The sequence below is a fragment of the Aureobasidium namibiae genome (genome assembly GCF_000721765.1).
Source record: "Aureobasidium namibiae CBS 147.97 unplaced genomic scaffold scaffold_16, whole genome shotgun sequence".
NCBI classification, from domain to species: Eukaryota; Fungi; Ascomycota; class Dothideomycetes; order Dothideales; family Saccotheciaceae; genus Aureobasidium; species Aureobasidium namibiae.
In genome coordinates this window covers 444,215-470,663 of record NW_013581193.1, presented here as the reverse complement: position 1 = coordinate 470,663, position 26,449 = coordinate 444,215, and the positions used below count along the sequence as shown (strand labels likewise).

General features: G+C 51.2%; 10 protein-coding genes across 10 annotated transcripts; 5 read left to right on the top strand and 5 right to left on the bottom strand.

Annotated features, from left to right (window-relative positions):
• Nucleotides 1–966: 966 nt before the first annotated feature.
• M436DRAFT_53485 (uncharacterized protein) lies at nt 967–2,856 on the bottom strand (the record flags this gene model as incomplete). Its single annotated transcript, XM_013569086.1, has 1 exon — nt 967–2,856. One exon carries the CDS (start codon nt 2,854–2,856, stop codon nt 967–969), a length of 1,890 nt encoding a protein of 629 aa, XP_013424540.1.
• A 1,887-nt stretch (nt 2,857–4,743) lies between these two features.
• On the top strand, nt 4,744–5,702 carry M436DRAFT_9767 (uncharacterized protein; the record flags this gene model as incomplete). The annotated part of the gene is made up of 3 exons (XM_013569036.1): nt 4,744–4,932; nt 4,980–5,108; nt 5,160–5,702. Coding segments are annotated over 3 exons (861 nt in total), but the record flags the coding sequence as incomplete, so codon positions are not given.
• Nucleotides 5,703–7,924: 2,222 nt separating this feature from the next.
• M436DRAFT_75322 (uncharacterized protein) lies at nt 7,925–9,711 on the top strand (the record flags this gene model as incomplete). The annotated part of the gene is made up of 2 exons (XM_013569269.1): nt 7,925–8,377; nt 8,428–9,711. The coding sequence occupies 2 exons, from the start codon at nt 7,925–7,927 to the stop codon at nt 9,709–9,711; spliced, it is 1,737 nt and encodes a 578-aa protein (XP_013424723.1).
• A 1,214-nt stretch (nt 9,712–10,925) lies between these two features.
• On the top strand, nt 10,926–11,665 carry M436DRAFT_53727 (uncharacterized protein; the record flags this gene model as incomplete). The annotated part of the gene is made up of 2 exons (XM_013569131.1): nt 10,926–11,082; nt 11,148–11,665. 2 exons carry the CDS (start codon nt 10,926–10,928, stop codon nt 11,663–11,665), a joined length of 675 nt encoding a protein of 224 aa, XP_013424585.1.
• Nucleotides 11,666–12,155: 490 nt separating this feature from the next.
• On the bottom strand, nt 12,156–12,869 carry M436DRAFT_13471 (uncharacterized protein; the record flags this gene model as incomplete). The annotated part of the gene is made up of 1 exon (XM_013569042.1): nt 12,156–12,869. A coding segment is annotated over one exon (714 nt), but the record flags the coding sequence as incomplete, so codon positions are not given.
• A 1,099-nt stretch (nt 12,870–13,968) lies between these two features.
• M436DRAFT_66398 (uncharacterized protein) lies at nt 13,969–14,872 on the top strand (the record flags this gene model as incomplete). Its single annotated transcript, XM_013569204.1, has 2 exons — nt 13,969–14,123; nt 14,173–14,872. 2 exons carry the CDS (start codon nt 13,969–13,971, stop codon nt 14,870–14,872), a joined length of 855 nt encoding a protein of 284 aa, XP_013424658.1.
• Nucleotides 14,873–15,611: 739 nt separating this feature from the next.
• Nucleotides 15,612–16,957, bottom strand: M436DRAFT_66397 (uncharacterized protein; the record flags this gene model as incomplete). The annotated part of the gene is made up of 4 exons (XM_013569203.1): nt 15,612–16,065; nt 16,146–16,561; nt 16,591–16,731; nt 16,889–16,957. 4 exons carry the CDS (start codon nt 16,955–16,957, stop codon nt 15,612–15,614), a joined length of 1,080 nt encoding a protein of 359 aa, XP_013424657.1.
• Nucleotides 16,958–17,650: 693 nt separating this feature from the next.
• On the bottom strand, nt 17,651–18,502 carry M436DRAFT_53615 (DNA glycosylase; the record flags this gene model as incomplete). Its single annotated transcript, XM_013569108.1, has 1 exon — nt 17,651–18,502. One exon carries the CDS (start codon nt 18,500–18,502, stop codon nt 17,651–17,653), a length of 852 nt encoding a protein of 283 aa, XP_013424562.1.
• Nucleotides 18,503–19,847: 1,345 nt separating this feature from the next.
• M436DRAFT_53867 (uncharacterized protein) lies at nt 19,848–21,688 on the top strand (the record flags this gene model as incomplete). Its single annotated transcript, XM_013569159.1, has 3 exons — nt 19,848–20,009; nt 20,085–20,377; nt 20,434–21,688. The coding sequence occupies 3 exons, from the start codon at nt 19,848–19,850 to the stop codon at nt 21,686–21,688; spliced, it is 1,710 nt and encodes a 569-aa protein (XP_013424613.1).
• Nucleotides 21,689–23,717: 2,029 nt separating this feature from the next.
• Nucleotides 23,718–25,292, bottom strand: M436DRAFT_84579 (mannosyl-oligosaccharide 1,2-alpha-mannosidase precursor; the record flags this gene model as incomplete). Its single annotated transcript, XM_013569268.1, has 1 exon — nt 23,718–25,292. The coding sequence occupies one exon, from the start codon at nt 25,290–25,292 to the stop codon at nt 23,718–23,720; it is 1,575 nt and encodes a 524-aa protein (XP_013424722.1).
• Nucleotides 25,293–26,449: the final 1,157 nt, after the last annotated feature.

Genomic DNA, 26,449 nt, shown 5'->3' with positions numbered 1-26,449 from the left:
TGTAATTTATAATCATGAGAAGATCGTGCGTATCCTGCTGGAGAGTGGCGTTGATGCCAACGTGTCGGACGAATACGATTATACCGGACTCCACATCCTTGCTTATGCGGAGAAGGAGAATGAGGCCATCGTACGCATGCTGCTTGACAACGGCATAGATATCGACGCAGGAAATGGGTCCAATAGCACTGCACTCTGTATTGCTTGTCAATTTAGACGTCACGCTACAGTGCGTTTGCTACTTGAGCTTGGTGCAGATGTCAACAAGGGGAACCCCCTTGGTACCGTGATGGATGGCCTGAGTGAAGCCATTGCGTGCGAAGCCATTGCGTCTTTACTGCTCGAATACGGCGCTGATCCCAACCAATACTCGAGACTTGGCACGCTGCCCCTACATACAGCTTTGCACCATGGCGTGACAAAGACCGTTAAACGAATGCTTGATTGCGGCGCGGATGTGGAATTACCATCAGCTGAGTACAAGAATGCTTTTCATGCTTTGAACTCCTGTGAAAATTTGGCAAAGCGTGCCGAATGTGAGGCTTTGTTACTCGAAAGACGCGTGGTGCAGTCGTCAGTGCCATACTTGACCTGGGTAGACGATGTTGCATACCTCAACTATCCACAATAGACCTCTAGAGTTGCACAGCCCTGAGCAACACCAGAACATGAGTGCTAGTGTCTGTATGTTTGTCGTTAAGCATCATACTTTGGGAGGATAAAGAACATTTCCAATGGCTACAAAAACCACAGGTCAGAGATGGCGTTTCAACTTTTTCAGTTACGTGGAATAAGAATCTGGACATACATCCTCTTGTTCAATTTCTCAATTGATAAGCCTCAATAGGTCTTCTTATTGCTTGAGGGTGGTTTTGATTTTCGTTATCGTGCTGTGTATAGCGAAAGCTTTGTGGATTATCTATTAACCCCCCGGTAAGCTCACTTTAGCTGCGGCGTCCTCCAAAGTTAATGGCTATCGCTGTACGCAGGCCTGACCCACTCCGTACAATGTATACAAGAGGGGGCAACATGGCCACTCTCTGAGCAGACCCAGCACTGCCTGACCTCTTCCGAGCAGTCCAGTCCGAAGAAGTCGAACAGCTCGTGGCGCCCATCCACCTTCATGTCCAGAGTGAAGTTTTCACGGTCCACGGGCTCCTCAAAAACCACTATCCATTTCTGAGTGCATCTGGCTTTTCTTTGCTGACTCTTTTGCCTGTGCATGATAAACTTTGCAGGGTGTAGTGTGCGAGCAATCGTCTTGATGATGTCTGTTTCAACTTGCGGCGTAAGAAAAGAAGGTTTCTCGGCAATGCCAAAGACCTGGAAAGACTGGTTGGGCGCATATGTGAGCAGGGGTGTGCTGATGTCGCGCAAGCAGACCATCTTTCCAAGAGAGGATTGCAAGTCTCTTGAATCCTGGAAATGAAGTATCCATGTGCGATGATCGGCAGGGCAGGAAGTGGCGTCTTGAACAGGAATCTTGTTATAATCACAAGCTTGGAGGATCTCTTGCTTTTGCTTTGCTCTGTCTTCGAGAGGTTCCTTAGGGACAATCTTAGCCAGGAACCGGGGCAGACTACGCGGACCGGTTGGGGGCTGGATCTTGGTGGCGAGAGCTGATGATCTGCGGCGTTCAGGCGATGACGGGGTTGAAAAGAGGTCGTCGGGGTGTTTACGAGGGAGGTCAACATCGATCTCTAATCGAGGACGTTTCGGAGGAGCCTCATTCGAGCCAGCGGCGATCTTGAACTGAATTGGGAGTATGGCCGGTTTCGAAGAAGCCAGCGGAACGGTGTGCTGGTCGCGATTCCTGAAGGACTCAGTAGCTGCAGGGGCGAAATGACTCGGACGTTTGGGCCTGACGAGTTCGGAAGAGTCGGTATTCAGTGCTGGCGACTCGAGAGAAGATTGCGGCGGACTCGATATTATCAGGGTAGCGGCAGAAGACTTTCTAGAGTTCAGTGCATCGGCGAGACTGTCAGCTCGTGGCTTGGGATCTTTTATTGAGCCCAGTGCCCAGCCTGGAGGTCTTGAGGAGTCTGATGGTGCCGACGGAGCTTGCTTGGGAGCAGTTGGGACGATGTATTGAGGCGAAGGGTGAACAATCTTGGTCATCTGGGCGACAGGCGCAACGGACACTTGATTCTGTCTTGCAGATTTGGAGGTATGTTGCTTTGGGCTGTCTTCCAGTACCAGGATCTTGGGTCGAGTGCGAGGAAATACCCGCTCGACAGCCTTGATCAATTGATGCTTGACCTCTCTGTCGAGGTAATGGCCGTGCAGTCTCTCGCTCTCAGCGAGCATCGTGCGGATTGAGTCGGCCAGAGCTTTGGGTGTGGCCAAACTGGCAGAGGCATGCTTGACGCGAGACTGGGACCAAAAGGGCTCGCGGGCATCTTTCAGATCATGGACAGCGTCTGGTGTAGCTCCGCAAGATTCGTAGGCTGCTACAACTTTGTTCCACCTCTTGTCACCGGACCATGATGCTTCATGCTGACAGAGGTTGACGATGCGTTCCATGTGAGCGAGCGAGTCTTCGGCGGGGCGGTCTGACTGAGTCCAGTCAAACATGTCTTTAGCTGCTTGTTGCAAGTCGTCATCGTCGTCGTCGCCGGCGCCAGCTGGATTCATTTCCGCCGGGGGAGGCAGTGAAGTCGGACTAAGAGGATCACTGTACTTTGCCCAAGGAGTTGGTCGTCGGCGAGTATCATGGCTCACGGTCTGAAGGCCTTTGGTGTCTTCTTCTTCCACTAGTGGAGGAGAAGTTGATCGGTTCGTCGAGCTGTCAGAGATTGAGGGCTCACGCTTGCGTTTCTTGCCCCAGGGCGGCGTCGTGTCGTATCTAGTAGGCATGGTGCATGCGAGTACGTAAACAAAGACCGTGTACAATCAGAGTTGAGAGAGCTTGCTGCTGTTGCTATGAAGTGATGTTTCGAGGCTCCGTTTGTTCTCGATCCGACGGAAACAGCTCAGTTGACAGGCGACGCAAAACTTCCAGGACCTTCGTCGAGTGTTGGTGGTTTTTCGTTTGACATTTTCTTGAGTCGTCTGCACATGGCGGCAACTCGCAGTTGGTTGCTCGTTTGCATTGCAGTAGCTGCTTGCAAATTCATCACTCCATCACCTTACCTGTCGTATTTCTTCTCTCCAGAGGTCGTGATCTGTAACGGTTCATGCATGCGACGCATGGCTAGTCGACTGAGCGACAGGAATAGAGATTGATCGCAGCCGAAGGAGCTTTCTATATCATGGCCTCGGACCCATGTGTGATTCAACTGACTCAGGCACAGTCCGCTCCGGTCGGTGAGAGCAATTCATTTCATTGCACTCGAAACACAGTGTTTTGCAGAGTAGGCCATGCAGTCAATCTCCGAGGGTGTTGTGTCTTCAACTACATGATCGCTCGCTTTCGCTTTCTCTCAGACGTTTGCGCGAAGTTGCCGTCAATGCCGAGGCTCGGGATCAGCGTCGCTTCTGAAACACCCGACAGCCGCCAAGTGCTCGAGATCGCCTTCCACCAATTCTTCCACTGCTCGCGTGTCGAGCTTGCAGCTGCCCTGAGCCCTCATGCTCTGCTCCTTACTGCTTCTGCCGTCGAAGAGGCTTACTGGGAGATTGCTGTCCCATGGGTGTTGACCAAGATCTCTTCGATTGACGAAGAAAAGGCAGAGACAAGACTTTTACCCATGTTGAACATCTTACTTGAAGCAGACGAGGACTGATCACCTGCCGGTCCGTCGTCCTCCTCGTCTGGGTTTCATCCCAATACCACCACGCCTTGATAGGTCACGCTACATTACACCGCTCCGTCACAAATCTATGCCCTTATTCATGTCCATCGTCCACGAACCCGTTCACCGTAAGTATCGACAGCTATGCATACTGCGAGTACGCCAGTGCGGCACACATAGCCTGTACCAGACTTCGCCATGCAGGTCTGCCTCGCCTTCGCTTATCACAAACTTCTTGCCGTCCCCTCATCTAATCTAAGCAGCAGGGCTTTCCCGAACAGCTGACATAGTATTTGAATTCAGCTGAACAAGCAAAGTGCTAACTACCACCATTACATATTCTGCTGTACAAAGTTCGTGTGTGCTCGTCTCATCGTTCTGGTGGCGTCTTCCACGACTTCTATCGAACCCTAGTTCAGCGAGCCGTTGAACACCTGTGCGAACCGCTGTCAGAGGACGAGTCTTTTCGAACACCAGGAACTTCACACCTCCGGATCTATCTTCTCGGCACATGAAATCTACTGCCGTCCGACCTGGTCTGTTTCATCTCTCCAGAAATTTTCCTGCCTTTTTGAGCCGCCATGCTCTTTTTGTGGCTCAGATCTGCTTCGGCATTGCGATCGATACTGTATGTAGTATAATATATCTTGTGCCCTTACGCAATGCAGAAAGTCCATGCTGCGAACCGAGCACCGGTGCGATACATACGAGCCTCGTCTTCTCCACACTCAGGAAGAGAACCCCGGTAGCTGAACAATTACCATTGCATGGTAGCGATGTTCGTGATGCACCTTAGCCGCCGCTCGGTCCTCGCCATCGTGAGAGTTCAGCATCCCATTCGCTCATGTCCGCCAGTATTCGCTAGTGTCCCTCATACAATATTGCGAGTGGCTTCGGCATGGCGGACCCATAGACCTGGAATCTGGTAAGTATATACCTGCTCGATCCCGTCACTACACCATCTCCCCTAACCTCTGTTCTGCGTCTGTCGCTGGATGTGGATAGCGCCATGACAGACACTTTCGATGTATCACTCCTGCCCAATGTGCTGGAGCTACAACCAAAGGCACACCTCATGACTGGATTTGGCGTTACCTTTCTTGTACTGGTTTGGGTATCAGTTGCTACCCGTGTGTATGTCCGTTGCTTTATGATCAGGGCATTCGGATGGGACGATTTGATACTCCTCATGGCATCGGTAGGCTTTGAAGACATCGTGTCATAACCTGAGCTGACAGCATGCAGATCGCATTCTCTTCGTTCTGCGCCTGCTTGTTGGTTCTGGCCAGGTACTGCCGCAGCCCAGAGGTAGAATCAGCCTACATGACGGTAAACTTGGAAGAGATATGGGTAGTGTTAACAGAGGCATTGGAGGTATGTGTATAACAAACCATGACTAGTACTCTCCATCCTGACTTGTTATAGTATGTCGTCATATACAACGCTCTCTACATCCTCACGACCATTCTCTTCAAGATCAGTCTGGCAATCTTCTTCCTCCGGATCGTAGTCGTACAATGGCAACGACGCCTCATCTACATCTCGACGGGAATCTACACACTTTACAGCATCGTCTTCATTTTTCTCGTCACCTTTCGATGTGGGAACCCGCCCGATCTGCTCATGAACGCTTTCAAAGGAAAGTGCATCTCAAACGAAGGGATAATGCCGTTGGTCTACATATCTGGCGTCTCGAATGCTGCTTGCGATGTGGTCTTTGCAACCCTCCCCGTCATCATTCTCTGGAACAGCCACATGCCACGTCAAGCAAAGATATCGGCTGGCTTCCTCTTGAGCATGGGCTGTCTCGGCAGCATCGCTTCCATCATCCGCATTGCCTATCTCGGTGGGCTTTCAGTCGGCAGCGGGTTCTTCAAGCATGCGATCGACGCGGGTCTACTTTCCGTCGTCGAACCTGGTCTAGCGATTACCGCAGCGTCACTCTCCGCTCTACGACCATTGTTCAAGAGTATGGTGGAGAAGACACTGCCGTCTTTTTTTCACACAGGCTACGGGAGGAGCAAACACAGCATAGCGAGCAACAGCAAAAGACATACAAGTCGATCTCAGCGCGCCACACGACCGCGCGCGAGCTTCGAAGATCAAAAGGGTTTCCAGGTGTTTGACAATGCCGCTTCGAGAACGCACACTGTCATTGCCACGAGCCCGAGGATTGAGATGGATGAGTTCGGCAGTGATGATAACCGTACCTTGTACAGAGCAAGCAGTCAAGGCTCGCTGGTCGAGCAGCATATGTACGAGACTGCGAGGACCTGGGTGCCGCCGTATTCAGGCAAGGGCGTGATGATGACTCGGGCGGTCAATGTGACTGAACATTAAAGTCCAGTGGATATTTCAACAGTATACAATGTGCAATGATTGATCCTTTGACATCGGAGCCCGCGGTGACCGTCTAATGTTTCGTGTGTGCGATTTGGGAGTGTGGTTTGCACCAAAGAGGAATTTCTCGCGAATGGTGAAGAACGGCGAAACCATTCAAGACCATCAGAAGCCCATCGACGGGTTTCCAGACTCACCAACAGCACAGCACAAGGACTCTACGCACAATATCTCCAATGGCTGAAATCCTCAAGCAAAAGTCGACGTTCGCTCGCGCTGAAGGATTCGAAATTCTGTCAATACGAGCTCTAATTAGCCTCAAGTTTGAAGGCAGCAGCATAAGCGACTCTCCACTCAAATGTCTGAGAACTCCCAAAGCCTTTTTGAAGTCGAAAACCAATACGCTTTACTCCGTATTCCTACGCCTAGCAGGGACGCTTTCTCCAGGAACTTGTTTTGGACCTCGGATTCTTTGCTGCTTCTGGAATCGATTCCTTTTTGAGGAGAAAAAGGACCGCAACAGCAGCGACAACAATGCGCCCGCCGCGCCCCTAACGCACTGGGCTTCTGGACCATCACCACTTTCGAGACCTCGCCGCCTGCAGGAGGTCGGCCTTCGACGCAAACAGACACAGTCGCGAAAGCGAAACGTTGGAGAGATGAAGCGACAACGACAACATTGAACAATCTCGGAGCGAAGAGTCTCCTGAGCTGAGGGGTCTCCTGTCGCGCGCGGCTTGGCATAAATCTGATAACGAAACTCTCATACAGGCAAGAAGTGGCAGAGAGACGCCTCGGTGACGGAGGTGGGAAGTCCTCCGCGACCAACACGGCGGGTCGGAGGTCCGCCCTCTGATCGGTTTCAACGAACTTTGGGAGGTTTTTTGTTCGATGAGATTTTTACACAGCCTCACTGGTGCCAACCGCGCGCGCGTCATTGACGGACTTGTCCGCATCGAAATGCTGCACATGCGGACGCTCTCCTTCCCGCTTGTGAAGATATCGGGATGCAGCCATGATAGACCTGCATTTAATAAATCCTTCGAGGGTTGCAATCGGTGGCCTGGAAACATGTTCGATTGGTGGCAGAACTTGATCGCTACCGAACCCTGAAGATGAGATTGGATCTCTTGGACGGAAGAGGGAGAGCCAAGTCGTCCAACTCCAGGTGTCCAACCTCAACGACGTGGAGGCGGTCCTTGGCAGACGGCTTGGGGTAGCTCTTGCCGAAATTTCGATATCCACCTTTTTGAGGAGCGTATGGAGATGGTGGGCCGAGAACCTGAGACACGCTGGATACGGGCTCCTTGATGAGCGTCGCAGACAAGGTGCTTCAGATCTCGAAACACACGTCAGCGACGTCTCGGCGGTGTTGCAACTCGCAAGCACTTGAGGTGGTCGATTTCGCAAACTCAAGGTTGGCGGCCGAAGGATCAAAAAGCCAAGCAGAGTCATGCGTACGGCAGCCACATGCGGAGCACGAGTCTTTTGAGGCGTTGTGTGTCAAACTCAATGTTATCTGCCGCCAGCCTTCGCCCATGGAAAACCCACAATTTCGCAACAGATGATACGGCGACACGCTGGGCCATGAGGCCAGTCGCCCGCCGAGCGAGCCCTGAAGAGCGCCGCCAACTTGGCAGTCGCTACGTTTACGAATGTATAAGATCTACTTTCCCCAATGTACCAGGGCTGTGCTTTGGTGTGCACGGGGTTGTTTGTTGCGGAATATTGCTTTGTCGAATGAACCAAAGCAAATAACCTCCTTCTTTCTTTCCAAACATTCTTCAGAACTCCCTCCAGCGGAGTCTTGTCGACTCTAGCCCCTCCCCTCCCGTCGCTCTCTTGGAAACATGTTGCATCAACTCATCAAGCACCTGCGCTTGGTCGGTCTGCTGTTAGCTGCTGTGGCTGGTCTCCTCGTGGCATTACTAGCAGTCCACCAATTCGTGCTCCCCGTCGTCGGCTGGATCTTCCCCTCGCTGGAGTCAACATTCTTTGATCTCGCCGTCTATGGTGGTTACCCGCAGAGGATCTATGTTTCACACAACTTGACTTCACCAGACTTGCAACAAGTAAAATGGGACGACAAGTGCGACAATGGATTTATCTTTATCTCTCCCCAGGGCAAATCAGTCGAACACCCTGGCCCTATGATCCTAGATGCGAGAGGAAACCTTGTGTGGCAGACAGACCAATACGGACAGGCCATGAACTTGAAAGTCCAGGAGTACAAGGGTGAGAAATACCTAACCTTCTGGGCTGGTCTCCGAGGATCGAGCTTTGGCTATGGAAACTACTACATGGTGAGCACATCCAATTGCCTATCGTCGACATTCACTGACACGTCTCGCAGCTCGACTCTTCGTACCAAGAAAGATATCAAGTGTCTGCCGTCGGTAAAGGCCTCAAGGGCGACCTCCACGAATTCACCGTAACGAAAGATGGCTCGGCACTCATCACTGTCTACAACGTAACACAAACCGACATGACTGCTATGCGAAGGCCGGTGGATGGCTGGATCAACAACAACTTGTTCCAAGAGATTGACATCGAGACTGGCAAGCTGCTGTTTGAGTGGAATGCGCTGGACTACTTCTCCATCATGGACTCGTTCTACACCCACCCGCTGGCCGGATACTGGGAGTCGATTCCCTACGACTGGTTCCATATCAACAGCGTTGAAAAGGACGACAACGGCGACTACCTCATCTCATCCCGTCACCTCAATTCGCTAATCAAGGTCAATGGCACCACTGGCGATGTTGTCTGGACTCTTGGAGGAAAGCAAAACATATTCAAGGATATCTCAGATGGTGATGCCACGACTTTCAGCTGGCAGCACGACGGTCGCTGGCTGGATCAGGATCAGGGCACTCTCACCCTTTTCGACAACAGCGATGCTGGTCCTCTCCACCTCGACGCTTCCTACTCCACCGCACGCATGATCCAAATCAACACCACCGACAACACCGCAAAACTCATACATAAATACATCTCTGACAGACACACTCGCGCTGCATCCCAGGGCTCCGTCCAAGTCCTTCCTGCCACAAATACTGTTTTCGTGGGTTGGGGACACTCGCCAGTTTTCTCCGAATTCGACATGGACGGCACGTTGATCTGCGAAGCTCACTACGGCGCACAATACATCTCACACTACGGGCGCGTAACTTCCTACCGCTCGCTCAAGGCCGACTGGGTGGGTGCGCCTATTGAGCCCCCAAGGGCAAAAACACAAGCAGGAAAACTATACGCATCCTGGAGCGGCGCCACAGAAGTCGCAACATGGACGTTGCAATCCGCCGATTCCTCGGCCGACGCCGAATTCACCGATGTGGATGTAGCCGACAAGGTGGCTTTCGAAACCTCTTTCCTACTGCCTGACGAAAGCTCAGGAATCCAGTATCGTGTGGTAGCCTCCGATGAGGAGGGCAATATTCTCGGAACATCCGCTGTTGCAACTGAAGATACAACGGCAATCGCAACAAGTGTGTGGAGTGTGTTGCTCCCACTTGGAGGCATCTTTGGCGTGCTGGTAGGCTTCTGGGCTGTCAGACGCTTTAGAAAGGGCGAGCGTGTCCTGCCTAGGTGGAAGAAGGGGGAGAGTGGTTACTCGCACAAGTATAGCCCCTTGTGATCCCTGAGATCTTCAGGTCTTTGTCTATTACTGCCGTTGTTTTTTTAGCGACCTACCATTCTTGTACATACCTCTTTATCATCACACTTTGGGTAATTGGGCCTCATTGGACTTGTAAATACAAATGTCCTCCAGATCACGCTTCTCATGATCTTGTCACCTTTGTCATTTCCTTCTTATTGTTTGGATAATGTACGCCGCGGTCCGAATTACTGTCATATCGCTCGGCTCTATCTTCTGCCGCTGTGAGCACAAAACGACGTCGGCAAGCAACTGGGCCGATGATAATTGTGCATCCGTGTCTCAAGATTCTGAGTTCTAAACTCGTCATTCTCTTACTGCTATCATCAGGATACCGTTAGTCGTGTTCAGACCTCTGACAATATCATTTTCACAGCAGCAAGTTGTTATCCGAGGGCGGTTGGTGCTGTACGAGACATTGGATCTGCTGCTTTACTCTTGGTGGAGCTTTATGCGTTAATGGTCAAAGTTGATTTACCTCAATTGGCAGCCCATATGATGCGACTGCGAGACAAAAGTACACTTCAGATACTACAAAAGCTACCAAAAAAGTCACCAGCCAAGTCATCATCGTCTGGCCACCATTGATCGTGGCTGTCGTCGAATTCAAAGAGCCAGAACAGGGTGACCGACACGGTGAGAAGATCGGACATATCGTAACACCGAGCCGATGTCTCACATCGCGTCATGTATGTCAAGTCCCCGATGATTGCATGCATATCGATCGCATACATTGGTGCATGGACAGGGATGCATGGACATGCCTGCCAACCGCAACCACTCGATAAATGATGGCAAGTCTTGGTCTTTACTGATCGTAGCAGCTTGACCGTTTGCGTCAGCTGGCAAATGCAGCGGGTGCAATACACCAGCAGCCACCTTTGATCGATTGATGATATCACAAAAGATGCAGGCAGAGTAATAACAGATTGATAAAGCAATAATGTAGATGCTCATGGATGCAAAAATCGCTAGACTCTGAAGATAGTGCAATGACACATTCCAATAAATCCATGCTCATCAACAACGTGGATGGAAGATCACAAGATCCAGACTCTTGACTCTTTGATGACCAGCTTGCCTTGCCGAGCCGTCGATCAGCATGATGCTGTTCAGATATAACGGGCCTTCTGGAAGCCATCGCGGTTCCTTTCTGAGACCCATCTCTGTCTCTCGAACATCACGAACAGATTATGAAGCCATCTCAAGTTTTCCTCGGCATTGTTGCCGCTGGTGTTCAGTTTGCCGCTGCAGCTACGCCTCCAGGTTCTGAACCTCAAGTGCCTAACACCCTGGGTCTTGCGTTTGAGAAGAACATCGTGCAACCCGGCGAACTGATCGATCAAGCCGGTAAGCTCTTCTCTACCACTCCCATCTACATAATCAAATCAATGACTGATACCTCACAACCACAGTCGCCGATGCAGCACAACCAACCCTCTACGCCCCCCACCCAAAACTCAACAACCGCAACCTCAAAAAACACAAACCGCCCGGTGGCCACAACGACAAGACCTACCTCTTCACCTTGGTCGATTTAAACCTACCTTTCTTCGCCCTCCCCAACACCACAGACTTTGCTTCTTTGGTGCCCGGCATCGGTCCAAACCGCACGACACGCCTGCACTGGTTCGAATACAATGTTCACGCCATCCCTCCCCGACAGACCCTTCAGAACTTTTCGGCGCCGATTGCAGAGTATCAAGGTCCCATGCCGCCGTTGGGAGACGAGCCGCATAACTATGTGTTGTATTTGTTTGAGCAGCCCGAGGGCTGGAAGCCTGATTTGAGCAAGGCGGCTGCGTATGCGAATGCCAGCGACTCGTTTGCGAGGATGAATTTCTCGGTGGCGGCGTTGGAGGCACAGGTTGGCAAGCCTGTTGCTGCAAACTACTTTTTGGTGGAGAATGAGAACAACACCAAGAGTGCTTGATTGGGCTGGGTGGACTGTAGTTCATGAAGTATCATGATATGATCATTGAAGAGTGTGCAGTGTGTATTGTACTTCTATGGGATCGTTTATACTGCTGTTCTAGATGCGCCATCGGGCGCGTCATGCTGTATGATGAGTCTTTGATAAAAAGGTCTATTGTAGACGAGAGATGGTTCAGTAGACTCAAAGGTGGGAAGTCTGTCGCGCTGAGTTGATCTACCGTTGAAGAGCATAGAAAGCCGTCAGGTGTGCGCTGCGACCGTCTGTGTGGTCGACACAAGCCTTGTCTCAGCGTGCAGGTTGGTCATAGGTCGAGCTCCGCAATTGCTGCGTGTTGGGCGTGTTACTGCAGCATACCGTGAGACATGGGCTCGAGCACATTGTTTCGAGTCAAGCAAGACCGAGTATGCTAGGAGCTGGGTTTGATGCCGAGGGCGGAGGTGTGGATGGATTCGGTATCTTGTGGCATGTTTCAGTAAGGTCTGTTTCTTCCTCCGCCGCGTTCACGCTCGGCGCCGCCTCCACCTCTACCCGAGCGAGCGTATTCGGGGACCCTCTCGCCGCGTCTCCACTCGCCGTGAGGAACACGTTGTTGGCCAAAGGCTCGATCTCCGGGAAATTGACCTCTCTCGGATGCAAGTGGACGGCCGTTGTTGCCACGCGGCGGTGGACCGGCTCGACCAGAGGTACCTCTGATGGCAGACGTAGCAGGAGGCAGAGGAGCGACGGAGCCATCGGCCAAGGGAGGGAAGACGGCGCACGAAATGTAGTCGCCAATGACGAAGCGGGCGTCTGCCAGCGTCTTTTGGGCGTCGCCATGGACGCGTCCAAGAGCAGCGGGGTCACTCTCTTGATCATAGTCGTCACCTTGTCCGAGAATGACACTACCGAGCTCTTTTGATAACCATCGTCCTGGCGCGTCTGAGGCGCCTGAGGGAGGAACACTGCGGGTATCGGGGAAGACTAGGCGGTAGCCAATACGAGTGCCAACGGACGGTGAGGGAAGTAAACTCGGCAGGGCGGTAGTGAGAAGAGAGGTCAATTCTGCCAGGGTGCACGAGGGCCAGGTGTAGATCTGCAGACTCGACTGCTGCAACGACGAGGGCGGCGGCACAGTCGAGAACTCGTTGGGCGAGTGGAAGCCATTGGACCGGTAGTATAGGCGCAGGAGGAAGGGCGTTGTCGTCTGTCGGTCGATCTTCTGATCGGGGGTGGGTTGGAGGGCCATTGTGAGAGGTTGATGATGAGTGAGATGTTTCTGCTTGTCGCATGCGACTGACAGCTCCAAACTTGGGAGAGTTTAATGTCTTGGCAGCATCATTGCAGCTTTCGCGTCACCTCTCCGCTCCGCTCCCTCCGCTGCTCCTCCAATGCTTCTGCCCGTCTGTTTCTCACACGTATCCATCGCTGAATCATTTGCTTATCCTCCCAACCATGTGTCAAGCCGATCTCGCTGCCAGTCACTGTGAGTGAGGGATTTGTCGGTGACATACCAGTGGTATTGGTGCTTTGACCCCTTTCGGTGCTCACCATGACTCTTGGGCCTCCATGACTCGTTCTTTTTCCCGATATTGAGCGCCTCTCTCTGCTTCGCGCCTTTTTGACAACATGCATTGGATGCACCATCGACGTGAACGTCGCCTTGTTTGGTCGCTTGCTCTTCAGGACATGTTCTGCCCAGTCGCTGCCGCCATCCTCGTACTACTGCATGCTTCGCTTGTTGATCTGTCAATCGTATGCATCACTCAGACGATTTGCATTCATGTAAAAAGATGGCTCGGTGTTCGTTCTCGGTGTTCTGGAACCCTTCTTCGGCATTACCACTCTCCATGATTTGAACGAGAAACCGCTGACCGTTGCTCACCCGATGCTAATCCTCAGCCTGTCCAACTATTGCTTGTCGTCTGCCTACGCATAACTCACTGTGTTCCGTCTTCGTCCTCAATATTTTGTCATTCCTCCATCAGTGGTTCGAGCATCACCTGCATCAAACACTTGCCGTCAAGGAGATGTCAGCCTGCTTGTCTTCTTTGTTGTTCTTGTCATTGATACCGAACTACCCCGTGCCTCTAGCAATGCCGAATCCGTTACGACCGTTCAACTTTCGATATATCATAGTTCCCGCTTGAGACACTTCTACTTCTCTCCTACTCGGCTTCCATAACAGTAATGGTATAAGAGTCTTTCGTCTGCTTTCTCTGCATCGAGATATCCACATCCTCTCCTCTCGCTTTCCGTACTGCTATCTGCCAATCATCACTCTTGTTCTCACGTCAACCTCCTACCAGTAGTACTCCATAAACATGCACGCTGCCACTCTTCTTCTCCCCATTCTTGCCGTCCTGGCACACGCTGCACCCAAAACCGATGATTATGCTGCCATGCCTGGTTCCGGCCAGGGCCAGGCCCTGGCTAGGGCACAGATGAAGGCTGCTGGTAAACCCATCAATGCACCCATGTACGTTGCTCTCATCCCGAGAGAAAGAAATCACACTAATCCAAGACAGGGTTGCCATGAACAACACCATGACTGCATCATCGACCCTCAGCCCCTCGATGGCTGCTTCAATCATCAGCTCTTCGGCCAAATCTTCTGGTGTTGCAACGAGCCACAGCTCAGCCGTATCGGTCTCTACCAAAGTCGGCCCTAAGCCCTCCGTCTCCTCCAAGAAGGCATCAATTTCGTCCAAGGTGTCTTCTATCAAGGCATCGGTCTCATCCAAGAAGAGTTCTGTCTCAGCCAAGGTCTCCTCCAAGAAGGTCTCTTCATCTTTCAAGGTCTCGGTGAAGACCTCTTCCACCAAGGCTTCAGTCTCGCACAAACCCTCTGTCTCATCCAAGGGCCCCCAAAAGCCCTCGGTTTCAAGCAAGGTCTCGTCCAAAAAGGCATCCGTCTCATCCAAAGTGTCATCCATCAGAGCTTCCGTGTCATCAAAGAAGGTCTCAGTGTCCTCCAAAGTCTCCTCCAAAAACGCATCGGCTTCCGCCAAGGCACCCGCTTCAACACTCAAGACCACCACAAAGCCCAAGTCCAGCTCCAAGAAGCCTGCACCTAAGCCTCAATCCACAAAGAAGGCCAGCAGCTCCAAAAAGAGTAGCAGCTCCAGGAAGAGTAGCAGCACCAAGAAGGTCAGCAGTACCAAGAAGGCTGTGTCGACTGGAAAGCCCGAGAGCAAGAAGGTTGCTACATCTACCCACCGCGCATAGAAGGTTTATCGGCCCAAAAGTCTTGTTTGAGATACGTATATATATGAGAGAGATACTATAAGTGACAGCGAGTTTGGTCCGTTCAAAAAGAATGTAATGAATCCAATATAGCAAATCTTATGTTTTGCGATATTCTGTCGCCGCTTACTTCCAAGGGTTGTTCTGTTCGCTACTATTTAACACCATCTTTGTTTGACACAATGTCTTGTTTTTGTTCCTACATTCCAACCTCGAGGCGTTTTCGTTGTGTCTTTGCTGCCCTTTTTGTTCAGAATTTGGTCTCTATTGTGTCATTCTAGACTTCACTTGGAGTCGAATTGGTTTCATGCTGTTGCTGCTTTTGCTCTGACACATGGCGTGCAGGACGAGCATACTTACTCTTCTCGTCGACCCGACGGCACTGAGATAGCGACGTGACAGGTCTTCTCAACTCTGTATTTTGTGGTGTGTTGGGGGATCTTTTCTTTTGAGCGTATGGGACCTGTCTTCTTCTGTTTCCATGCTTAGCTCCTGTGTTTTTTTGTTGAGCTTAGCCGTGTTGGAAGCCTTTTGCTTGTCCTTGCTCGACCGGATGGACACTAGGGATATGACAGTCTTGTGTCTGAGCTGTCCATACTCTGTCTTTTGTACATTGTGGATCTTTGGTTGTGTGCATATGTCTTCATTTGCGTTTGCACGAATATCTGCTTCTGTGCGCGTGTGTGCGTATCCGGTTGAGCGTGTCTTCGAGTCGATGTGATCAGGGAAGGAGCGATCGATGATGTTCATCGCTTTGTATTGCAGCGATGCGATGCGACAATGTTTCTTGCTTCTCGAGGCAATGATGCAAGAGTGTTGCCGAGGACTGCGAGGACAGGAACTGGTCGATGGCTCCTGTCGTGAAGGTCGCTCGCTCGCTTGCTCTTTCCGGACGGCACATAGGTTGAACGAATTGTGGGCCAAGTATCACAAGTCGAGCCATTTGTTTTGTGTGTGCAGAGACTGTCTTTTGATCTAGCGTATCCTGAGCCAAAGAGTGCAAATGAGAGTGGTCGAGCGTATCTTGGGGCGGGCCGCGTAGAGTTGGAGGAAGCAGCGATCGCAGTCGTCTCTTGATATCTTGTAACGATGACTCTGGAACGTTGCCGGAGGTTACCATTGCAGATTGCAGTTGATCGATATGCAGCAGGCGGAGAAATGGAGTATGTTTTCGTCTTTGGTGTGTTGTAGAACTCTGTTTGTGTGTACGTGTATTTTCACTCGTGTGTATGGTCCTCTGTCTGTGTTTTTGCACCTTTGATCCAGCACATCTTGAGCCAGATCACGAGTGTGAATAGTGGTGATTGGACATGCATAGGAGCCGGACAGGGCGGCGGGCGCATGGAGCAGGCGATGCTGTTTCTTGCTTCTTGTTTCATATGGCAGCGACACCAGACCGTTGTTGGGACTTGTGATCAAAGATTGTGTCTTCTCTTTCTGCAGCCGGTACAAAGAGGGTCCAGTAGAGTACGAGGCTGGTCCGTAGCGCCGGCGATTGGGTCGTTGCTTCCTGTTTTGAGTGGACAAAGTGTCAGAGGCAGGGATTTGGTTACCTTTGCAGGTCATGGTAGTTGGACTGCAGTCAGCGACGTCCACAGGCGTTGATGACTTGCGAATCATCACCACGGCTTGCTGTAAGTCGTACTCCATGGACATCTGGATCTTGTTTCCCTACATGTGATCGTGGGTGCGACGACTACCCTCGTAATTCTGCCAGATGCTAAATGCTGGGACTGAATCGTTGCTCCCCTGTCTGTGAATGATGTATCGGTGTCAGAGATGAGATTGCTTTCCACAAGTCCATGTCCATCAGATTGGTTCATGGAGTAAATCAGGGTCGTCTGTCACAGTCGTTTGACATCTGTGCCCTGTCTGTCTTGATGACTGAACCGGGAGCGAAGCCTGTTCTCAGTTGCGCTTCGACACCTGTGCTGTGACTCCATAAGAGAGAGCCATGTCGACAGCGCTCAGCGCAAGAAGCCTGTACAAGACGCATACCAAGAAGTTCATGATACAGAGATGGTCCTCAAAGACACAAGACATGAGCATGCCATAAGTTGCAGTCATGCCAACAAAAGTTGGCCATTAGATTGCGACCGTAACAGACCCCTTTACGATTGCTCGTGCCACGGAGAAACAGTAAATACACCGGGAAGGCGGCAAAACGGCGCTTGTGTATGTCATCCTTGGTCACCAGAAAGCAGCTGCTGACATGATCTGATAGCTGACCGAATTATCGTCTCGCTCCAGCAACATGTTATGACCCACGAGCGTGTATATATGGCATAGTGGTCTCAAAAAACGTTCCTCACTGCCACGGTACGAATGGGAAGCGTCGAACGGGGTAGAATCGAGGATTAGTGTGGACATCGGGTGAAGCTTTTGAGTTGTCCGGCATACATATACCGCGACGGTGAGGCAGCCGTCTCCGAACTCGTGTCATACTCGTCATACGTACGGAATGAAGTCCGAGGTTCGACTTCAAATTCGTGCCGTGTAAGCGTGTATGAGAGTCTAGGGCCTGCCTGTAGACCGCGCGGCTAGGCGGTCTTCTGGCGAGCTCGGGAGTCAAGTCCGAAGTCATATGATTGGCCCGCAAAAGATATATCCGCCATGGTCGAGTGGAAAACTTGGCCGCGAACGACGCTATCGAAAAGCAGATAGAAGTACCCGAATGGTTGTCAGGACGTTTGATTGGCCATAGGTATACAGCGAAGCACGTGCGGGCTGCGAATTGTCTGCCAGACATGAAATTTCTGATCAGATTGGCATTTGACCCTCAGATTCAGACGGTGGCCAGTTTCGGGAGGCTCTTCTCTCCTTGCACCATTCCCCAAATGGTTTCCAGATAGCTTCCTTCTCAGCAGGCTTCAGACTGGCGGCAAGGCCACTCGTACTAGTCGTGACGAAGACCCTCGCACCCTGATAACCGTCTTCTCCAACAGCAGCAATACGGCCCATATTTTCGTTCTCATCCTGCCAGCCCCAATGAAACTCGGCTTTACTGGGGTTCTTCCCATGATGATGACGGAAGATGGCCTCCCAGATGCCCTTACCGACGATGCAAACACATTCCGGACGCCATGTACGGCACTTTTCATGCAGAACGGGAGCACCATCAGTCATCTCAGCCTTGCTGAGTTCGGCAGCGTCTCTGGTGGGTCGCTCTACAATATTAGTATTGCCAAGGAGGTAACGGGCAGGCAATTCGGAATCTTGCTCCGGGCGTAGTCGTTCATCAGTGCAGCCGCTCGAGTGAAGCAGTTTCCAGAATTGATTGGAAGGATGCGCGTAGGCATGTCCTTGAGCGGCAGTACGTATGCCAGGGTTGGTGCCAACGAAAATGGCAATCAGATTTGGAGCGAGGATGTCGGTAAGAGGGCTAAGGTGTTGGTACTTGGATGGATGCGCATACTTGCTTGGCGCTTTGCGCTTCTTGGACGATCTCGCTGTGGATGAAGGCTTTGTTTCCTCGGCGGGGTGATTACTATGGTCGACTCGCTGCGTGTCTATCGCCACTGATGACGGGCGTGCTCGTGGCCGCAAAACGCGCGTTGGCGTGACAGCGGTCGCAGAGACATCCGGCTCTTCGTGGGCATACTGCTGCACCATCGTTCTGAAGTCACCAGCTGACATATGGTCACGGTAGTTGTTATGTTATTGAGAAGAAAGGGTTCGGACGGAAGTCGAAAATATAAATTCATGTGACGATGAGGTCATGTCATGAGCGCGGAGAAGGCGCGGACTCCGAGAATGTCCTTGATCTGACCTGCTTGCTAACGAATCACTTTACGAGAGCAACATGCGACGCGCATTAATTTCCACTTTGTATGTTGGGAAACACGTTTTTGCGGGCGTGTTTAGATTAATGGAGGTCGTATACGGAAACATTGGTTCATACAAACAGATACCCGTGACAACACGCAGCCATCCAGATCCAAATGCAAGATCCAATGCCATCGCAAGAGCCCTCCGCTCGCCTGTTCGCAGAAAGACTTTGCGACTTTGGACCGGACCGAGGTCATCCAATTCTCAAACCTCGATGTGTGTCATCTCAACCCATCCAGACTCTCCAATGTGCACTTAGAGAGCTTCTTCCAGTCTAGTTGCAAGCCTCAGCTCCCTTTAACATCTGCTAGCCAGACTGTTCATGCCCAGCGCTCACGAAAAGTGGACTGTTGCTCTTCTCTCGCCATGTAATAGCTGAAGTCGAGCGAGTATCCACGGATATTGTTGACAAACCGCTGGATACTCGCCGACGGTTCACAATGATTACTCTCGGATCCCGAGCGAGGTCGTATGCATGAATCCACCTTCTTGGGTTCGCAGCAGGCGCTTGGATGATAATGAGACTGAAGCGATCGACGGGGAGCAGGTAGGGCTTCCGATGAGATACGGATATCCTCCCGACGCCTTCACCATCTTGCCTGCCTGCTTGGCCAAAATCTACGCGATGTGGTTCCAGACGACTCTCTTCTCGTTCGTGCCTGCCATGTAACCTGTTCGTCTACCCCTGTGCAGATACGCCATGACCTAGGTATCGTCAGACCCGAGTTCGCCTTCTCTGAAGGATTGTCGATGTTTTTACAATGGGCCCTAGCTATTCGTACGGTTCTCCGCGCCTACTCTCGATGGACCTTCTACCCTTCCATGTCCGTTGTTCTCCTTCCTTGAGTTGTTCTTGCCAAAACACATGTTGTTGTATACATACCCGAGTTTCAGCCCTCCCAGCTCGATTCATTTGTCGCAGTACGCTTAAATCCTTCCCTAAACATCTCGAGAGGCTCTATTTCGTAACGACCACTCTCCAGGCGTCTTCTCAGGCCTCGAATGTCGCGTCGCTGACGCTTCAAAAGCCAAGCTCTGACACATTCAGCAAGATATACGTGTCGCGGGGCCAACTCCGTGGCAGAAAGCCGGGTCTCAAAGCAAGCGTTCGGTTTCTCCTGGATAGTCCATGTTGTACCATCACCATCCAATGCCTCAGGACAGGGATAAGCAACGTGGCAAAGCTATCGTTGTCGATGGACAAACACCCGGTCAGTCTGGTGGCCAGCAGGCTGTGCCCAGAAAGTTGACCGCCGTCGCCTGTGTTGACTGTCGCAAACGGAAGCGCAAGGTAATTACCAACCCGTCTCTCGCCCAACAGATTTGCTTTTGTTTTGCAGCACTTACTGATAGGTGTCAACTACAGTGCAATGGCGAACGCCCATCGTGTTCAGCGTGCCAGACCCGAGGGTTGTCTTGCATGTATGATGTCGTTGAAGGCGCGACACGAACCGAAGACCTGAAACAAAAGGTCTCGTCGTTGTCGGTGAGAGTGCGGAATCTTGAGTTGTTTGTCAACAAATTGAGGTATAGCACCGACAATGAAGCCAGTGCAGTCCTCGCTCAGCTCAGGCTTGGAGATACCGTCAACGGAATCCTTGGCGCCGATATGGCCGACGGCCTCTCAGACATGGGCGAATCCGAACAGGGAACGGAGCAGTATGTTTCAAATGTGTCGTTGTAGGATCCGCAAGTTTTAGCTGACATTCAAACAGAGCGATGCCGACACTTCAAAGTGTGTCGACGTTTGGCATTGGACTTGCTCATAATCCAGCAGGTCCATCTCTGCTCACCAACACCTCCCTGTACGAGTCATCGCCGAAGGAGCGAAGTGTCAGTGTTAGCATCAGCAGCCCTGGCTTGGTCGATGGGGTCAATCGAGAAGCAAGTGCATCGCGACAGAACTCGGATTCTCCGTGGGCTCTATCCTTGTTTGTCCAAGTTGACTCTCAGCACCTCTTGTTCAGAGACGAGTCATATTCGAACATGAGGAGTCCCAACCAAGAGTCGCCGCCAAATCTCGATGGCAATGCTCCGGACCTGACCTACCTCAGAAGCAACCAAAAAAAGCTATGGATCGATCCCACACTGGCCTCGTCCAGACCAGAATCGAGTTCAGGCCCAAGCTCGAGCGCGCCAGATGGGCATGCAAACGCCTTCGATGGGCACAGAGCTCGACGAGAAGTAACCAACAAGGCTCGTTTTGGTGGCGACAGTGTCACGATATCGTCGAATTTGTTCAGTCCAGTCGGGGCCGCGCCCTTGTCGCAGCCTCTGAACCCTCAGATCCTTGGTGTGGACCTGACAGCCCCTGCATGGGCAGTCACGTCGACGTACCTCAACGATGATCTCGACATGATGTCTGCCGTGTATGTTGACTTCATCAACGAGGCGAAAAGGCTCATCAGCTCGGGTGTTGCTCCAGATCGTGTGTTCGGTCTCCTTCCAGACATCGAAGCCCTCGTGAACGAGGCTGCCTACCAGAGGTCTTCGTTTCTCTCTCAGTGGACCGCAAGACATGCCAATAGCTTTGGCATACCGACGCTATCGTGTCGCATGGCCGTCATGTGGCTTCATTGGCTTCTGATGCGGTGGATGATTCACCCGACGCCAGCAACCTATCTCGCCGTTCCAGACTGGTACAGACCAACACCCTACCAGATGTTCGTCCCACACCCTGTATATATCGATTTCCAGATCTGGCCGAGATTGAGAGACACCGTCATTCAGCGCGTCGACCTACAATGCCAGCCATTGTATTGGTACTCTGAGGCTGCGACAACCCTCGATTGCAACTGGCCTGGCAGCGACCAAGATGCCATGTGCTACGATGCCAACGCTAGATTGACCCTCTCAGCGCCCTTCGTCCAGCACTTGGTGGATCTCGGTAACTGGACTGTTGGCCCTGTCATTCGGAAGCATATACCCGATGCATGTACTGTTCTCCAGATCAAGTACGGTTCCATGTAGAAGAGAAGAGCAAAAGCAAGAAGATATAAGCACATACAAGGACATACATATACGCAACACTATGGTCGCCCTGGGACAAAGACGCGGTCTAGACGCTCGTGGGGGAGCGTCAACGACACCATACTTGTACCAGCGTTACGTTACCTCGCCGACTCGTCGATGGCAGAAGAGACATCTTGTACACACGGTCTACGACACAAGAGTGTATGCCGTCGACTGGATCGAACATCAATGTGAAGTTTGGAAGAAGGTTGCACACCTGGTGGCGCTTGGAGGAACGACCACGACAACAATCTGCGGGCCGACAGGCGGACCGTGAGCCCGCCTCCGAAGACCCTGTCGACGCGCCTGCATATGATTAGTCCTGATCACTCATCAACGGTTTTACAACATGCGTCGAGACCTTGTGCTCAGTCGAGTGAACCACAGCGAACAAGACAAGATGACTAGCTGCTAGACCTGGGGTAAGGCTGAGGTGGGAGACGATCGTCAGGATGAAGAAGAAGCCACGATTCACGAAAGGCATGTCTATGGATACCATGGAGATATCGCTGTGAGCCTTGTTTTTTTGTTTTTCTTTTTCTTTTGGAGAGCTTGACGCTGGACTTTGACATATAATCGTGAGGCGACTGTGCCGCTGTTGTGGTTACACACCTTTGGGTGGCCGCGACTGTCGTGGCCGAGACCCGGCTTTTCGACCTAAGGTGGTCGCTGTTACGAGATCGTATGCAAGTCTAAATGACTAAAAATCGCTCGCAGCTCGGGTTGTATTATCGTTCGTCGCGTCCTTGTCACCAAAGGAGCTTGCTGCTCTGAGGCCAAAAGCCATGCATGGATGCTCGCTCGCTCCGACAAAAGCAGAAGCTTCAACAATACCGGCGCCCCTTGAAACAGCGGCAACGAGGCTGGACAATAAGCACACGATCCACGAGTCAGCTAGCTATATCATGCCCTATAAGAGGGATGGCTTGGACCAAGCTTGTACACAACTAGGGCTACTTCATTCAAAGTATATAGTCTCTTTCGACCTCTGTTATGGTCGGCCCGTGCGACCGCTTCAGCTGCTACAGGAAGATCGAATTGTTTATAACTCCCAGTCATTCCTTACGATTCATACCGGTACTTGTACTGTATTATTGCTTGGCAATGTCTATAGCCTGTCAAGGACAGCTGTGGAGAGAATGTTGCAACTGTCGGCGCAGGCAAGACTACCAAGATTGGATTCACTATTTGAAAGCCACAACCGACGATTATACCTTGCTCGTAATACGCCTTACTAGTCGCTCGCTCCCTCTTCGTGTGAGACTTTACCATACGTTTTTCCATTAACCAGATGAACAATACAATACTCAATATAGCCCCGAGTCTGCAGTGCACAAAAATACTCTTTCTCGCCAAGCCCCAAAATTGCATTATAGTTGCAGATTTTTGCCTTCCTTCCATCCAACGAGATCCAACCAATCTCGGGATTTTCCATCTTCGGAATGAAAGGCGCTTTGGCGGAGTGGTTAACGCGATGCCCTGCTAAGGCATTTCCTTCGGGAGCAAGAGTTCGAATCTCTTAGGCGTCGACACCTTTTTGCTTTTTCGTGGTCGACGCGAGGCTTTTTGATCTTCTGTGAAGAGATAGGAATGTAGAGGGGAAAATGGCGCGTTTCTGCAGGTATGTTGTGCGATTTTCGAGGCTGCGGTCGTGGAGATTTTGGGGTTCGAAACGACGAGAGTCGGAACGAGGACGCGGGGAGAGAACTCGGTTGTGCATTTTGGTATGCGCGATCGGAGAGTGAGAAACATTTTATTGCGGAAACAGTCGATCTCTCTTTCTGAATCAGCTATGTGATACAAATTACAGGGTGAACAAAATCACATCATTGGACCACTGAAAGCGCGACATGTCCTACACGTTATCATGCATGCAAGTGAAAAGAAACGAAAGACTTGATAGCAATTGTTATCCAGCCTTCTCAAGCTACCACAACATATGGTCTCCATCCCCCATGTCCTCCTCGCATTCACGCAACCTTCACATTCACTGCTGAGCCTGTTGAGAACGAACCTTCAAGGGATGAGCCTCAGTGTTGAACACCCAAGTCTGCTCTTCTCCCATCTTCGCAACATGCACCTTGGAGTCCTCGGCCTGGATCAACCAAGCATACTTGAATGTCTCGGCAAACATAAAACTCTCTTGGAAGTTGGAGAAGTTCCCTCCGTGCGTGACATTGACATTCGAGATTGCCGAGTAGCCAGATCCAGTACGACAGGTGGTGTTGATAGCTTTGAACGTATTCCAAGACCAGTCTTGGTACTTCTTGTCACCTGTGGCACGGTAGGCGTAGTAAAGCGACTCAAGGACTTCGGGTCGTAGATCGTACATGGGATCCGTGATGATGAAGCCGTTCTCCTTGGTGGATCTATCTTCTTCGAATTCATCTCCGTCGAAGAACTCCTCATCCTCCCAACTCCAAGTCTCAGGGCCAATACCCGTGATAGTAGCAGTATAAATTTCGGCACAGCTGTCTGTGAGGTTCTGGCCCAATTCGATGAGAGTTTGGTTTCCCAACACCAGTCCGCCAAGAATCCAATTACCGCCAGCGAAGCAAGCGAGGTGACTTGACCTTAGAATAGCATCTTGCCCATTCCAGTTGGTCAGGAAAGTCAGATCGGGCCTTGAGTAGGGATGTGAGGATATCTCGCTAGTGGCTGAAGATTTCACGGCTTGGAGCCATTCGTCCTTGTAATCCGAGAAGTGTGCGGGATCATAAACGAACATCTTGATCAGGTATTCGTAGTATGAGTCGTCACCTCCACCCCAGCCACCTTTTGTATCGAGGAAATCTCCCGTACTAAGGTCGATGCTTGTGCCGCGAAGACCGAGCAGTGGTTGTATCGTTGCGTTCTTGTATGTAGGTAGGAGAAGGTAGTTCTCGGCGTGCTGAGTCAGGTTCGCGAAGTCGGGCACATGAACCATATCTGACAGGCGAGTCCATTCGAGAATCAAAGTACCAGCGACAGCAAGTCCGGTCGGTTGGAAAGGATCATAATTTTCACCCTTGAAGTTGAGGTTGTTGGCAGGAATGCCTGTTGGCGTGTCGAATGCAAACTTCATCTTGTTAGCCAGACTAAGAGCCTGGAGTTTCAAAGCAGTAACATCGTCTGGCGATTCTGTCAAATGCTGGTAGGGACCAGTCAATAGGTCGACGCCCGAAAGCATGCCGCCTAGATAGCGAATGGTTGTCTCGAACAAGCTGACAGGTTGATTGCCTTTGCTGACGTTGAAGTTGATGCTGGGAATGTACTTCAGGATTGTAGTCACCACGTCTTGTGACTCCATCAAGATAGCAGTACTCAGAGCATCAACAGCAGTAGCACCCCAGCCATTTCTCGAGTCGGAGAACGAGTTGTTGATTGGATGTAGTTCATCGTTAGGAAACGCGAATGTTTGGTAACCATACCAAGCAAACTCAAAAGCCTCTTTGATTGCTTGGGCCCTCTTTTGCGAGATAGTATGGGTGTGATTTTCAATTCGGGCAACGGGCGGGAAGCGTGAGTTTGCTGACGACGTGAAGACCACGATAGCGCCGACAAGAATCCTGTACAGACGCATATCGATCTGAGATGGGGTATACAGACGATGTGAGTCTTGGGTGAGGTTTGGAAAGGGAAGATCCAGAGCAAGAATAATGATGGCGGCGGCTGAGTCTGATGAATAAATTTCGCTGTGATCGAGGTCTTGAGTTGAAGCCGCGAAGTTGACACTTGATCAAAAAGCTTCGCCTGATCAACATTGCGAGGGAAAGAGCCAATGTTGATGATTACTTCAACACTCATTCCGTGCGGCATCAAGCAGGCAGCGCCTGCTCTCTCCGATTGATCCAAGCCAATTATAAGCTTATCCAAATTTCGATGGATCATGTGCATCTCGAAAATTCGCCCAAAACTCTTGATGTGCAGTATCAAACAGCAGGCAGATACACTACCGCTGCAAGTCGAACGAAGCATGTTCGTGATCATCAAGCTCACGCGCTTGCATTGCAGCGTTAGATCTTCAGCTGATGGCCAGAGAACATGTGCCTTGGACGAAATCACACCGCCTCTTCACGTTCAGATCGACGTGCAAGTCCATCAGTCTGGCCAAGGGAATTGTACCATATGCGATTCTGACACACTAGGAGGTGTGAACCTCCCAATCTCATCTCATGGTTGGCTTCGACAACCAAATCAGAAACCGCTAGACTAGAAGGCAGCCATTCCATTTTCAATCTCGTTTCTGGTATCTACACACGTATGTGACATTAGGACGATGCTAGAGAAAGGCACGTTCCTCTTCAAAGGTCATTTAAACATTTGTGTTAACCTCCGAGGATGCGTTGCACACGAAATGTGGCTCATGATCATCGATGGTTTCAGATTCCCTGCCGAGGAGCAAACCTTCTCAGACTTTGAGTCGCTGGAGCCACTGGAGCCGTTCGTCCTTTGCGCACTTCATGTGGTCCAAAGGGCTTCGTATCGCTCTTTCATCGATCAATCCCGTTATCTACAGCACGGGGGACTACAGAGATGCCGATTTCCGAGAGAACAATAGTCGCTGCTCACACGTACACCGCGTGTGCATGTTGCGTGTGCATACATAACGAGTCGGATCATCTTGACATGAAGGGTGATGTTGGACAGCATTGAAGCATATTGGTAGACTGACGCGGGGTATCACTGGCAATGACACTCGGCCCGTGTATTCTTCATCCCATGATCAGGGGCATAGTG